General features: G+C 42.3%; 1 protein-coding gene across 2 annotated transcripts in view; it reads left to right on the top strand.

The window, feature by feature from the left end:
* The first annotated feature begins 636 nt into the window (after nt 1-636).
* LOC125453524 (V-set and transmembrane domain-containing protein 5-like) overlaps nt 637-14027 on the top strand; it is a 42918-nt gene continuing 29527 nt past the window's right edge. For both annotated transcript variants that reach the window (XM_048533240.2, XM_048533241.2), the window contains exon 1: nt 637-822. In XM_048533240.2, the coding sequence (XP_048389197.1) occupies nt 747-822 (76 nt within the window). In that variant the 5' untranslated portion in view covers nt 637-746. The remainder of the gene's footprint in view (nt 823-14027) is intronic.

Raw genomic sequence — 14027 nt, forward strand, 5'->3', positions numbered from 1 at the left:
TGTGTATTCAGATATAGCACCTTCAGTCCTGCATTAACCATCCCTCTTCTCATTGTCACTTGTTGATCCGGTGTGCTTGAAGTTTGATTCCTAACCCTTTCAAAACACCTTGCCCTATTTGTCTCTGTGCTGGAGACCTTAATAACCTCTCCCACATTCTCCTTTCCCTTCATTTTTTCATATTTTTCCACCCAGTGCATCTAACCCTACAGATGTTAGCCTGTTGCTTTGTTCCCTTCTGGGGAAAGTTTTACCCTTCCCTTCACCCACCCCCCTGCCACACGTACTTTCTATTTTAAAGTATATTCTAAGCTAGCATTTACTGTCACTTATTGAATTTAATATCAAGTTCTATTTGGGAACTGAATCTTAACCGTACATGAAAATGTGAAATTAAAGTGATAATAAAGTTTGAATAATAAAGGAATGAAAAATAATTGTGGCATAACTACTAAAACTCAATAAATTGTCCCAGTTACAAACTGCAGAGTCATACAGACAAATAGGTTTCTACCGAACAATAGACGTTGCATTTCTCAATATGTACACATTGGAGAATGACCCACAAAGCACTTTCTTAATAATAATAACATTTCTTGTAACAGGCTAGATGCCAACTTGTATGTAAATGAAAAACAAACCAGTTTGTCCAGAGCACTTGAAGTACAAAGTTCATTAAAACAGGCTTAAACGGAGGCTGAAAGAATACACGCTCTGGAGTAATCCATTTTTTAAAAGATGGTTAAATGCTTCTAATGAGGACTAAGAGTTGGAATAACCACAGTTTTTTAATCTTGTGTTTAACAGGATTGTATTTACACAGTAAGTAATTTTTTTTTCATTTTGAACAAGGATGGTTTATCATTTAAAAGGACAGTCAAACAGCCTAAGGACAGGCAACTATGTACGATAAAAGTTGACTGTTTGAGAAAAGCTGACTGTTTGAGAAACTCAGCAGGTCTCGCAACATCTGTGGAATCAGAGACAGTGTTAATGATTCAAGTTGATATGACTTCTTCAGGACAAAAAGTTTCAAAGAGGAATTCCATTGTGTCTCTCTCCAGTTATGCTACACCTTCTGAGTTTATCCAGCATTATTTTATTCTCAGATCTCCAGCATTTTCAGTATTTTATTTTAATAGATCTTTTATAATATTAGCTAACACAGGAGGCATGTAATTGTGCTGATTTCCAGTTGAGAAAGAATAAAGTCAAAGCGAGATGAGAGAGAGCTGGGAAGATGTGAATCTTTTTTTAAAAGAAACAAGGGGAAGAAGTGATATCTGAATTGGAGTTCTTTATTTTGGAAACATAGAAATTTGAGTTTCCCATGTTTGCTAGACTGGAGGATGGGAGAGGCATAATGATCAAGCCCATTTCTGAAGAAGGTTCCCAACCTGAAATATCAATTTTCCTGCTCCTCTGATGCTGCCTGATCTGCTGTGTTCCTCCAGCTCCAAACTATGTTAAGATAATAAAGTGTGAAGCTGGATGAACACAGCAGGCCAAGCAGCATCTCAGGAGCACAAAAGCTGACATTTCGGGCCTAGACCCTTCATCCGAGAGGGGGATGGGGAGAGGGAACTGGAATAAATAGGGAGAGAGGGGGATGCGGACCAAAGATGGAGAGAAAAGAAGATAGGTGGAGAGGACAGTATAGGTGGGGAGGGAGGGAGGGGATAGGTCAGTCCAGGGAAGACAGACAGTTCAAGGAGGTGGGAAGTGGTTAGTAGGTAGGAAATGGAGGTGCGGCTTGGGGTGGGAGGAAGGGATGGGTGAGAGGAAGAACAGGTTAGGGAGGCAGAGACAGGTTGGACTGGTCTTGGGATGCAGTGGGGGCAGGGGAAGAGCTGGGCTGGTTGTGTGATGCAGTGGGGGAGGGGACGAACTGGGCTGGTTTTGGGTTGCGGTGGGGGAAGGGGAGATTTTGAAGCAGGTGAAGTCCACATTGATACCATTGGGCTGCAGGGTTCCCAAGCAGAATATGAGTTGCTGTTCCTGCAACCTTTGGGTGGCATCATTGTGGCACAGCAGGAGGCCCATGATGGATATGTCATCTAAAGAATGGGAGGGGGAGTTGAAATGGTTCACGACTGGGAGGTGCAGTTGTTTATTGTGAACCGAGCGGAGGTGTTCTGTAAAGCGGTCCCCAAGCCTCCGCTTGGTTTCCCCAATGTAGAGGAAGCCACACTGGGTACAATGGATACAGTATACCACATTGGCAGATGTGCAGGTGAGCCTCTGCTTAATATGGAAAGTGCAGGTGAACCTCTGCTTAATATGGAAAGTGCTACACAAAAAGTGCTACACTTGCCCCCACACCTCCTCCCTCACCCCTATCCCAGGCCCCAAGATGAAAACTTCCTCTCACCCATCCCTTCCTCCCACCCCAAGCTGCACCTCCATTTCCTACCGACTAACCTCATCCCACCTCCTTGACCTGCCCGTCTTCCCGGGACTGACCTATCTCCTCCCTACCTCCCCACCTCTACTCTCCTCTCCACCTATCTTCTTTTCTCTCCATCTTCGGTCTGCCTCCCCCTCTCTCCCTATTTATTCCAGAACCCTCACCCCATCCCCCTCTCTGATGAAGGGTCTAGGCCCGAAATGTCAGCTTTTGTGGTCCTGAGATGCTGCTTGGCCTGCTGTGTTCATCCAGCTTCACACTTTATTATCTTGGATTCTCCAGCATCTGCAGTTCCCATTATCTCCAAACTGTGTTAACTCTTGTTCAAATTTAACTTGTTTATTCCTGTTTAGAGAGCAGATTTACCAGAGGAAATTAAAGCTAGGTTGAATTTAAAGTGCTGCAGCCAGATTAAATGATTGATCTCTAAGCTGAAGCAAAATATTATAGATGCTGGAATTCTGAAATAACAACAGAAAATGTTGGAAATTCTCAGCAGGTGGGGTACCACCTGTGAGAAAAGAAATAGTCCTAATGGTTGTAACTTTTCTGATATGCCATGGGTCCACAGCTGGGACCAAATGTGGGTCTTGAGCCCACAGATGTGAACCGTGGGATTGTGGCGGGTTTTTTTTACCTCTACTAAGCAGTTAACAGGCAACTGCAGGGACCACTAGCTAACTGGGGACAACAGCCCTCCTCTCAGAGCTGCCAGTCCAAACAAAGACAGAGGTAGCTCAACAGTCTCAAAGTTATCACTGGTATTGGAGGATGCTGCTGAGGCTGCACAGAGAAACAGAAGCCACCTCCATGTCTAGCAGCCTGTGAATGCTGACCACGAGGTTATTAAAATATAGCAGGTTAGGTAGGCAGTGGGCCAGCCAGGGACGTCAACTCTCCAGTTCAGCCTTAGCAGCATAAGAGAGAGTATCACTGTGGAGGAGCCTCTATGAACCATGGAGCCTCTGGAAGTCTGCCATACTCGAGAGATGCCACCAGGATGCTGCCTCACTTTACCAGGCAGTTTCCCCATGTTTGGATTATGGTGCATTCTGTCACTTTGAAAATGGCCATTGCCTTCTTGGGAGTGTTCATTAGTAATGGGATAGCAATTGCAGAAACAATCTTCCCACCTACAGCTTCCAATGCCATTTCACCAGAGTCTCTAGAGCTGAAAATAATCTCAGCCAAAATTTCATGTTGAAGTCTTTTTGTCTAATTGCATGTCAGATATGCTCAGACTCAATATGTACTCTATGATATTCCATCTTTATACAACTAATATCTACAGCAGTGCAGAAATATCTTTTCAAAAGAGCCAAAATATAGCTGGTTCCTTAGCTTCATTAAATGAGAGTTTAAACTATGACAGGGATCTTGCATTACACTTGCGGAAGTAAAGAATAACTATCAATCTAAAGCGAAATGTCATCATAAATTTGCACATACTTCACTTGATGATAAAACGAAAGGTAGCCATCTGCTGCATAAATTCCCAAAGAACTGAAATATTCACCATTTCCCAAAGCATGCAACAAATGGTAGGGCTTTTCTTCAAAGTTACCTATCTGTTTCAACAGTGGATACTTGGGTATATGCCTTAGCAAATGCATATTAATTTAATCCTTGAATATTCATTTTAAATAGCTTGCACTCTCTTTTGAAGTGGTATTGTATCATTAGACAGTGATTGCAAGGTCTTTTGAATGCTCCAGCTAAGCCAATTAGAGCAAAAATCATAAACATAAAGAAACCAATGAAAGATTAAACAATTTAAAACTTTTTCCAATAGTGTGGATACAAGTACAGATTAAATTCTAGTAATCCTGAAGTGAGTGGCTCGTCACTGCACTCTCTAAAGCCTGTCCACCAAAGGCAAAAGATTACTGAAACAATAAAACTCTGATCTCTTCACTTCAACATGTTAGATCATTGAATCACTATATAAAGGTCATAATGGTTCACCAATTAAAATTACTTCATCTAATGTAGTTATTTAAACCACTACTAAAAACACTTATTTTTCAGCAGCAATTATTCTGCCGATATAACTTTACCCAAAAACATTTTTAAATTGTTGACTGTAATGTCAGATCACTTTCCAAATAGCATTCAAAAGTAACCCATTTAAAAGCAGCATCTTCCTTATGTTTAAAATATGATAACTCCATAATCCTTTGAATTACATATCAATTCCATAAAATTGGTGGACAAAGCTTTTGCACACACCTCCTCCTTCTCCAGGTGTAATATTGTAGAACATCAGTGATCATAGATCTCCATCTTTCACAGTCTTTAATAACAGTCAATATCTTAGGATTGTTCTAAAATCTTTATATGTTCTGTTTCTTAAACTGTTGGCATATTTCTTCTTTGTTCCATCCCTATTGTTTTGCCAGCCTCATGTTCTAGTTTTTTGTCTCCTAAGTACACATCCAAGGAATTGGTGTAGTCTTTTAGTGAAAACGTAAAGTTCTTCTGGTACGCCTCACCTTTTCTCAGCTGTCGTGTTAATTCTCATGTCACAGAAAACACATCTCTGTAGCTTTTATCTTCCACAATCTTCCATATTATCATGAAATTGCACAAGCTAGAATATAGGACCAGATTATAATGTGACCGATCTTCTGATGTACACAACACACAGGCTTCTTACTGCCTGCTAATTTAAATGATAGCAGTTTGCAGCCAGCGTTCAACCTGTGCAAATCATAACACGTTAAAAATTAAAGCAAGCCTGTACTACTTAAAGCCAATCCGAATCTTTTAAAGGGGAGGTGCAATGTATCTCTGGAGCAGGTTCTGGAAGTTGTTCATGAACTGATTTTGAAATGGGAATATCAAATGAAAGGCACATTGTGACAATGAGCAGATGCCAAGATTTTCCAATACTACACTGGATGCAGAGAAAGAAAGATGTAAACATATCCGTAGATTGTCACCAGACCCTCCAACCAAGCTTTGCAAAAGCAATTTGACTAGGCAGTTATGATGGTCAATGCTAGGAGTCTAGACCTGAGGACCTAGATGCAATGTTGCAAAATGTTCAACAATTTTGCATGATGGTCAAGGCCAGTTAATATATCCTCATCCTGAAACTGCTAATCTCTCATACTGTTCAAAGCACAGTTCCATCACTCGCCAACTGACAATCTCTATTAATCACAATTCTTATCAAACATAGCTTTACCTCACTTTCATGCACTTAGAGCTGGTAGAATCCTTAAACCCATGTTTTATAGCTTGCACACACAGGCAGCTTTTGAACCATGACCACCACATCACATAAGCATAATCACACAACCTTCACTATCATACCTATAGTAGGGCTAGTTAACATACAACCTAGGGTGGCAGAAGCAAACTGGCAGTGGACAGGCATGGCTGCCAGAAGCTTTCACAATGCATGCATCCTTATCAAATCATAGCTGCTGCAAGTGTTTGCTCCACCTCATCCGCTACAAAGTTGGTTTCTTGGGTGATAGGTGATATGCACAAAGATCCAACACAGTACTCAATGTGCAAGATAACAAAGTGTGGAGCTGGATGAACACAGCAGGCTAAGCAGCATCTCAGGAGCACAAAAGCTGACGTTTCGGGCCTAGACCCTACAAAGACAGCTACAGCACTGCCCATCCCTTAACAAGACCAACAATAGAGTATACTAGGGAACTGCTCAAGATGAGATTCTGTTGCATGGAAATCTCAAATGGAGTATTTCAGTACTCACCAAAATTAATGTCCAGGTTCATTGTGATCCATTGTGTACAGCATAACCTTGCTTAGCATTGTGATGAGGAATTTGCAGGGAGGGAGATAGAGGAGCCAGATAGCTCCTCTGAGAAGTTGGAAGGGTAAGAAAATGCTGCTACTAAAGGAATGAATCCTTTGGATGCAGCAAAAATGCCAGGGCTCAGTTTAATATGACAAACAGACCCATGACATTAACACTACCAGATTTGAGGATTAGTGAAGTACCACAATATCTCTAAGCTATTAAGAGTTATCAACCTATTTTGGCTGAGACCTGGGCTTCCCTAATGAACATTGTGATTTTTGGTTCATTGCATTGTTCTCTTCTTCTCATGACTGCATTATATTTTACAATTCCACCTTAACAACATAGATAAGTGATCCTGTGTGTGGGCCAATTTGAAACAATACATATCTTACTGAAGTTAAATGCCCTTCTCAGAAAACATAGTGATATCTGTGCCAGCTAGGATGGGAAACTACCCACACAACACTTCATTTTCCCACATCTTGAACACCTGGAAGGAAAATTGCTGCAGGCTACATCCCAGAGTTCTGAAGGAGATAGCTGAGGAGATTGTAGATACCTTTCAGGAATCACTGGAGTCAGGGAGTGTTCAAAAAAACTGGAAAATTGCTAATGTAAATATTTATAAGAAGGGAGAGAGGACAACACAGGAAATTATAGGCCAATTATTCTGGCCTTGATTCTTAGTAAGATTTTATAATCCATTATTAAGGATAAAATTGTGGATTACTTGGAAGTACATTGTAAAATAGGATTGAGTCAGTTTGGCTTCATCAAGGGGAGGCTATATTTTTACAAATATGTTAGAATTCATCAAGGAATTAACAAGCAAGTTAGACGAAGGAGAGTCCATAGACATGATCTATTTGGATTTCCGGAAGGCCTTTGACAAGATGCTGCACAGGAGACTGCTAAATTAAATAAGTTCCCATAGTGTTAGAGTCAAGGTTTTAAATGGGTAGAGAATTAACTAACTTTTTTTCCTTTATTTATTCACGAGATGAGGGCATCTCTGGCTGGGCAGTATTTACTGCCCATTCCTAATTGCCCAGAGGGCAGTTCAGACTCACCCACATTGCTGTGGGTCTGGAATCACATGTAGGCCAGACCAGGTAAGAGTGGCAGTTTCCTTCCCTAAAGGACTGGATGAACTGGATGGGTTTTCCCGACAATCAACAATGGATTCATGCTCATTGTTTGACTCTTAATTCCAGATTTTTTTATATAGAATTCAAATTCCAACATCTGCATGGTGGGATTTGTACTCAAGTCCCCAGAACATTGCCTGGGTCTCTGGTTAACACTCTAGCGATAATACCACTAGGCTATCATCTCCCCTTCACCTAACCAAAGGATAAAGGGGTCTTTTTCAAGATGGCAGCTTGTGACCACTGGAGTTTTGCAAGGATTAGTGTTGGGTCCACAAATATTCATCCCTTTTTTAATGGTCTGGATGAAGGAACTGCGGGCATTGTTGCTAAGTTTGCAGATGACATAAAGATAGGTGGAGAGACAGGTAGTGATGAGGAAATGGGTAGACGTAGAAGGAGTAGGACAATTTCAGAGAGTGAGCAAAGAAGTAGCAGATGGAATACAATGTGGGAAAGTATGAGGTTAGGGACTTGCTAGGAAGAATAGAGGCAAAGAATATTTTCTAAATGGGCAAAGGCTTCAGAAATTATTTGGGCAAAGACAATGTGAGCATTCATTTCAAGGGAACTGGAATATAAGAGTAGAGATGTACTGCCGTGGCTATGTAAGGCACTAGTCAGACCACATTTAGAATATTGTCAGCAGTTTTGGGCCCATATCTAAGGAATGATGTGCTAGCGTTGGAGAGGGTCCAGAGGAGGTTTACAAGAATGACCCTCGGACGAAAGACTGAGGAGTTGGTGTATGGAAGAAGGATTCATATTTTTGAATCATTGGAATCTCTTCTGTGGTAGAGGTGGCCTGTATGAGAAGGATGGATTGCACCTGAAATGAAAGGGGGCTGGTGGGTAGATTTGCTAGAACCGCTCAGGAGGATTTAAATTAGTAAATGGATAACCAGGTAGATTGTGAGAAAAGAGGTGCAGTTGGGAACATGAGTGAGTCAAACAGTCAGGGCAGGGAGGAACAAAGCAGAGAATAAGGTAGGACTGATAAATTAAACTGCAATTATTTCAAAGTGAGAGGCTTGACAAATTAAGTAGATGAATTCAGGGCATGCTTGGGAACATGGGACTGGAATATCATAGCGATTACAGAAATGTTGCTCAGGGATTGACGGGACTGGTTTCTTAATGTTCCAGGGTATAGATTCTGTAAGAAGTATAGAAAGTGGGGCAAGGGAGGAGGGTGAGCACTATTTTTGATGAGTGATAACATTACGGCTGTACTTATGGAGGATATTCCTGGGGGAACACCCAGAGTAATTATTTGGGTGAAACTGAGAATTAAGAAAGGGATGATCACCTTATTGGGATTACATCATAGATCCCACACAGCTTCACACCACCCCCCACCAGCACCCCACCCCCACCCCCACCACTGCCCTCAGGTAGTTAGCAGGAAATTGAGAAACAAATTTGAAAGGAGATCTCAATTATTTGTAAAAATAATAGGGTAGTAATTAGATTAGATTCCCTACAGTGTGGAAACAGGCCCTTCGGCCCAACAAGTCCACATCGCCCCTTGAAGCATCCCACCCAGATCTATCCCCCTATAACCCACACACCCCTGATCACTAAGGGCAATTTAGCATAGCCAATCCACCTAGCCTGCACATCTCTGGACTGTGGGAGGAAACCAGAGCACCCGGAGGAAACCCACACAGACGCGGGGATAATGTGCAAACTCCACACAGACAGTTACCCGAGGCTGGAATCGAACCCGGGTCCCTGGTGCTGTGAGGCTGCAGTGCTAACCACTAAACCACCATGCCGCCCCAAAGAGGGTAGATTGCGCCAAAGAGCAGGAAAGACAAACTGGAGAAATTTTGAAAGTCTCGAAGACACACTTTTGTTTCCCTACTAATGTTACTAATGAATGCTGTGTGTTGAACATCTGATCTCTGGGGAAATGAAGAATAATGATCACTATGAGACAGCACTGAGAAATCTAGCTAAATCCAATGAGATTGGACAACAGAAAGAATATCTGATCCAAAATAGCATTGCCTTATGGGTAAAAGATCCAACTGTGACAGCACATCTCCTAAGAGAGTAGAAACTTGTCCTCAAGAAAAGTACTAAAATTCTGAATAGTAGGAGATTTTAACTTTCCAAAAACAGTCTGGGACTGCCATAGTGTTAAGGGTTTGGATGGAGAGGAATTTGTTATGCGTGTACAAGAATATTTCCTGATTCATAATGTGGATGTACCTACTCGAGAAAACTTGATCTACTCTTGGAAAATAAGGCAGGGCAGGTGACTGAGGTGTCAGTGGGGGAGCACTTTGGGGCCAGTAATCATAATTCTATCAGTTTCAAAATAGTGATGAAAAAGGATAGACCAGATCTAAAAGTTAAAGTTCTAAATTGGAAGAGGGCCAATTTAACGGTATCGGGCAAGAACTTTCAAAAGTAAAATAGGGGCAGTTATTCACAGGTAAAGGGGGGTGCTGGGAAGTGGGAGGCCTTCAAAAATGGAGTGAGAGTCCTGAGACAATATGTTCCTGTTAGGGTGAAGGGCAAGGCTGGTAGGTGCAGGGAATGCTGGATGCCTGGAGAATAGGGCTGCTCAGTGGTTAGCATTGCTGCTTCACAGCACCAGGGACCCTGGGTTTGATTCCACCTTCAGGCAACTATCTGTGTGGAATTTGCACATTCATAGAATCCCTACAGTGTGGAAATAGGCCATTCGGCCCAACAAGTCCACATCGCCCCTCCGAAGAGCATCCCACCCAGACCCATTCTCCTACCCCTGTGAAAAATATCCATATTACAGGGGAGGTGGTGCTGAACATCTCAAAACACATGAAGGTGGATAAATCCCCAGGACCTGATCAGGTATATGCTAGAATTTTGTCTAATCCATCTAACCTGCCCATAATGTTGAGGGGTGTGGGTCTGGGTGGGATGTTCCAAGGGGCGATGTGGACATGTTGGGCCAAAGGGCCTGTCTCCACATTGTAGGGAATCTAATTTAATCTAATCTAATCTAACCCTAAACATCCTTGGGCACTATGGACAATTTAGCATGGCCAATCCACCTACCCTGTACATCTTTGTACTGTGGCAGGAAACCGGAGCACTTGAAGGAAACCCACTCATACACGGAGACAATGTGCAAACTCCACGCAGGCAGTTGCCCAAGGCTGGAACTGAACCTGGGTCCCTGGCACTGTGAGGCAAGAGTGCTAACCACTGAGCTACCATGCCACCCTATCTGTGTCTGTGTGGGTTTTCTCCTGGTGCTCCAGTTTCCTCCCACAGTTCAAAGATGTGCAGGCTAGGTGGATTGGCCATGCTAAATTGCCTGTAGTGTACAGGGATGTGTACATTAGGGGGATGCTCTGAGGATCGGTGGACTTGTTGGGCCGAAGGGCCTGTTTCCACACTATAGAGATTCTATGATCTATTAATTGAGGTTTTGGTCAAGGAAAAGAAGGAAGCATATGTCAGTTATAAACAGCAGCGATCAAGTGAATCTCCAGAATAGTAAAAGGCTAAAGAAGTATGCTTAAGAGAGAACTCAAAAGGGCATAAAGAGAACATGCGATAGCTTTGGCAAATAGCATTAAGGAGAATGCAAAAGGATTTCACAAATACTTTAAGGACAAAAGGGTAAGTAGGGAGTGAAAAAAATTAAACATTAGCAAGGCTTCCTATGTACGAAACCGTAGGAGATGTGGAAGATACTACAAGAGTATTTTGCATCAGTGCTTATTGTGAAGAAGGATATGGAAGCTAGAGAACTTTGGAATTAAACAGCGACTTCTTGAAAAATATCTATATTACAAAGGAGGTGGTGCTGAACGTCTTAAAACACATGAAGATGGATAAATCCCCAGGACCTGATCAGGTATACGCTAGAATTTTGTGGGAAGCTGGGGAAATGTTTGCTGGGCCCCTTGCTGAGATGTTTATAATATCAACAGCCTTAGGTTAGGTGTTAAAAGACTGGAGGTTGGCTAATGAGGTGGCACTATTTGAGAAAGGTGGTAAGGAAAACCCAGGGAACTATAGATAAGTGAGCCTGACATATGTGGCGGGCAAGTTGTTGGCGGGAATCCTGAGGGACAGGATTTCATGTCTTTGGAAAGGCAAGGACTGATTAGAGATAGTCAGCATGGCTTTGTGTGGGGGAAATTATGTCTCACTAACATAATTGAATCTTTTGAAGAATTAACAAAGAGGATTGATGAAGGCAGAGTGGTGGATGTGATCTTTATGGACTTCAGTAAAGCATTCAACAAGGTTCCTCATGGTAGGCTGGTTAGCAAGGTGAACTGAAATGCAGGGAGAACAAGGGATTAGGATACTGAACTGATTTGAAGGTAGGAGACAAAGTCAAGTAGTTGATGGTTGCTTTTCAGACCAGAGGCCTGAATTCAGCTGTTTGCCTCAAGGATCAGAGTTGAGTCCATGTCTCCATGCTGTATAGCTCTGTGGCTATGTGACTTGTCATATGAGAAGCAGTTGAAGACTCTTGTCTGTACTCAATGGAGTTTAGAAGAATGAAGGGGATCTCATTGGAAGGAATGAATAGAGAAGATGTGGAGAAGATGTTTCTACTAGTAAGATGGACTAGGACCTGAGGGTACTGCCTCAGAGTGAAGGGAAGGCCCTTTAAAAATGAGATGAATAAGAATTTCTTCAGCTAGAGGGTGGTGAATTTGTGAACCTCATTGCTGCAGAAGTCTGTGGAGGCAAGTCATTGAATATATTTAAGACAAAGATAGAAAAGTTCTTGATTAGAAAGGGGATCAAGAATTAGGCAGAAGGCAGGAAAGTGGGTTTGAGAAACATATCAGCCATGATCAAATGGTAGAGCAGACTCAGTGGGCCAAAAGACTTAATTCTGTTCCAATATCTTATGGTCTTGTAGTCTTCTGGTTTTTAGCACAATCAAGCCCATAGAAATGATTGTTGGATACCACATGCACTTGTAATTACACAGCGACATGCTCTTATCTAATTTATACATTCTCCAAATAGGGGCAAAATCTTGCAAAGGACTCCATCATGCACACTATGACAAGACATGCAATGACCCAGTTGTGAATCTTGCTCAGGCAGCAGCCTCAGTAGCATGATAGTCAGGAGAACAACACCTGCTGGGGTGCCAGATAAGTTACATGATCTCTACTATACAAATGCTGCCCAACGTTTACATCTATATATGTCAGGATAGCCAGATGCCAATACTGACACCATCAATGTTGTACCACATGGAACCACATCATCTACAATTGATTGAAAATAAGGAGCCGCATCCTTGAATACATGTAACAACTGAAGCAAACAACAACAAAAATCAAATACAATAAACATGCTTCAGACCATACACTTACAAAGATGTTACTTCTGTAGTGATTAAATATCTGTGCTATGTTTCTGGCTTAACTTCTTAATCTTCCTTTTCCTATCACCACATCTATGCCCGGCATCCACATCTAAAGTAAGCCAAATTCCTGACTGTTATGCCCTGTTGACTGCAATGCCTTTGGAATGCATCTTCAAGGGGCCAGAGGCCTAGAGTCTTCTGGTCTGCTGGGGATCTCATGTACAAGAACTGGTGCACTCTGTCATTCCAATCTGCTGGAAACGGGGAGGTGGAGTAACGGGACAACTTTATAACACATTGGAATGAAGCTATTGGGGTGAACTTCTGCCACACCTCCTCCCCATCAGCATCCAATGGCAACCCCTGACCCCTGACAGAGTGTAGGTCTGAGCATATATCCAGCAACATCTGCATTTTCTGCTGTGCTTCACTCTCCAAGGTGGTCATCACCCTTTCCATCGAGGCTGTCAAGCGTTTACACTCTAGAGCCATAACAGCAATTGAAAATTGGCTGGATTCTTCCACATTTTGCTCAATGCAGAACATGGCCTCTGCCAAATGTTCTAACTGTCTTTGCAATTCACTTGGGCCTCATATGGCTAAATCCAAAGGCTCATCATCATACATATTTCTCTTATCTGGACACCTTGGATGTCACATACTCAATCAGCTGCTGGCACGTGTCTGTGACGAGTTCTGGATTTTGGCACTGACCATAACCCAGGACACGCTCCCACTGAAATGAATGTCTTTGCAGCTGGTGGAGAGTATGTGTGAAAGCTGAGATAGCTCATCTCTGAGAATTTGGCAGCGTTATCATCGTGGCTTTTGAAGTGGAGATGAGTGTGAAATCTGCCTGTTTTATGAAGCTTGCTACAAGGACCTGAAGTGAAGAACCAATAGAGCTACCTGTGTGACCATTTGTGAATTGCAGGCTGGAGGCATCCTCACTGGGCTTCTGCTAAACCCCAGTCTTTCCAATGGCACAGGCAAAGTCCTCGTCCATCCTGGCGAGTTCAGAGCGATCCTTGCGGGGAGCGTTCTTATGTGGTATGCTCTCTACCTTACAAACATTTAAGTAATTGCAGAAGTGGGACATTCAGCCCTCCAAGCTTTTTCTGCCATTTAAAAAGACCATAGCTGATCTGTGTAGTGCTTCAAATTCCACATCTCTGTCTCTTCATAATAATATTGCTTCTCCTGTCTAATACAAATCTATCGCTCTCTCTGCTTTACATATATTCAACAACTTTGCCTCCTCTATTTACTGAGGCAAATTTTCAAAGCCACATAAACTTGAGAGAAAGATCTTCCTTCTCTCTGACCAATTAGGAAAACCTCTAATTT

The sequence above is a fragment of the Stegostoma tigrinum genome, chromosome 6 (assembly GCF_030684315.1).
Source record: "Stegostoma tigrinum isolate sSteTig4 chromosome 6, sSteTig4.hap1, whole genome shotgun sequence".
Lineage (NCBI taxonomy): Eukaryota > Metazoa > Chordata > Chondrichthyes > Orectolobiformes > Stegostomatidae > Stegostoma > Stegostoma tigrinum.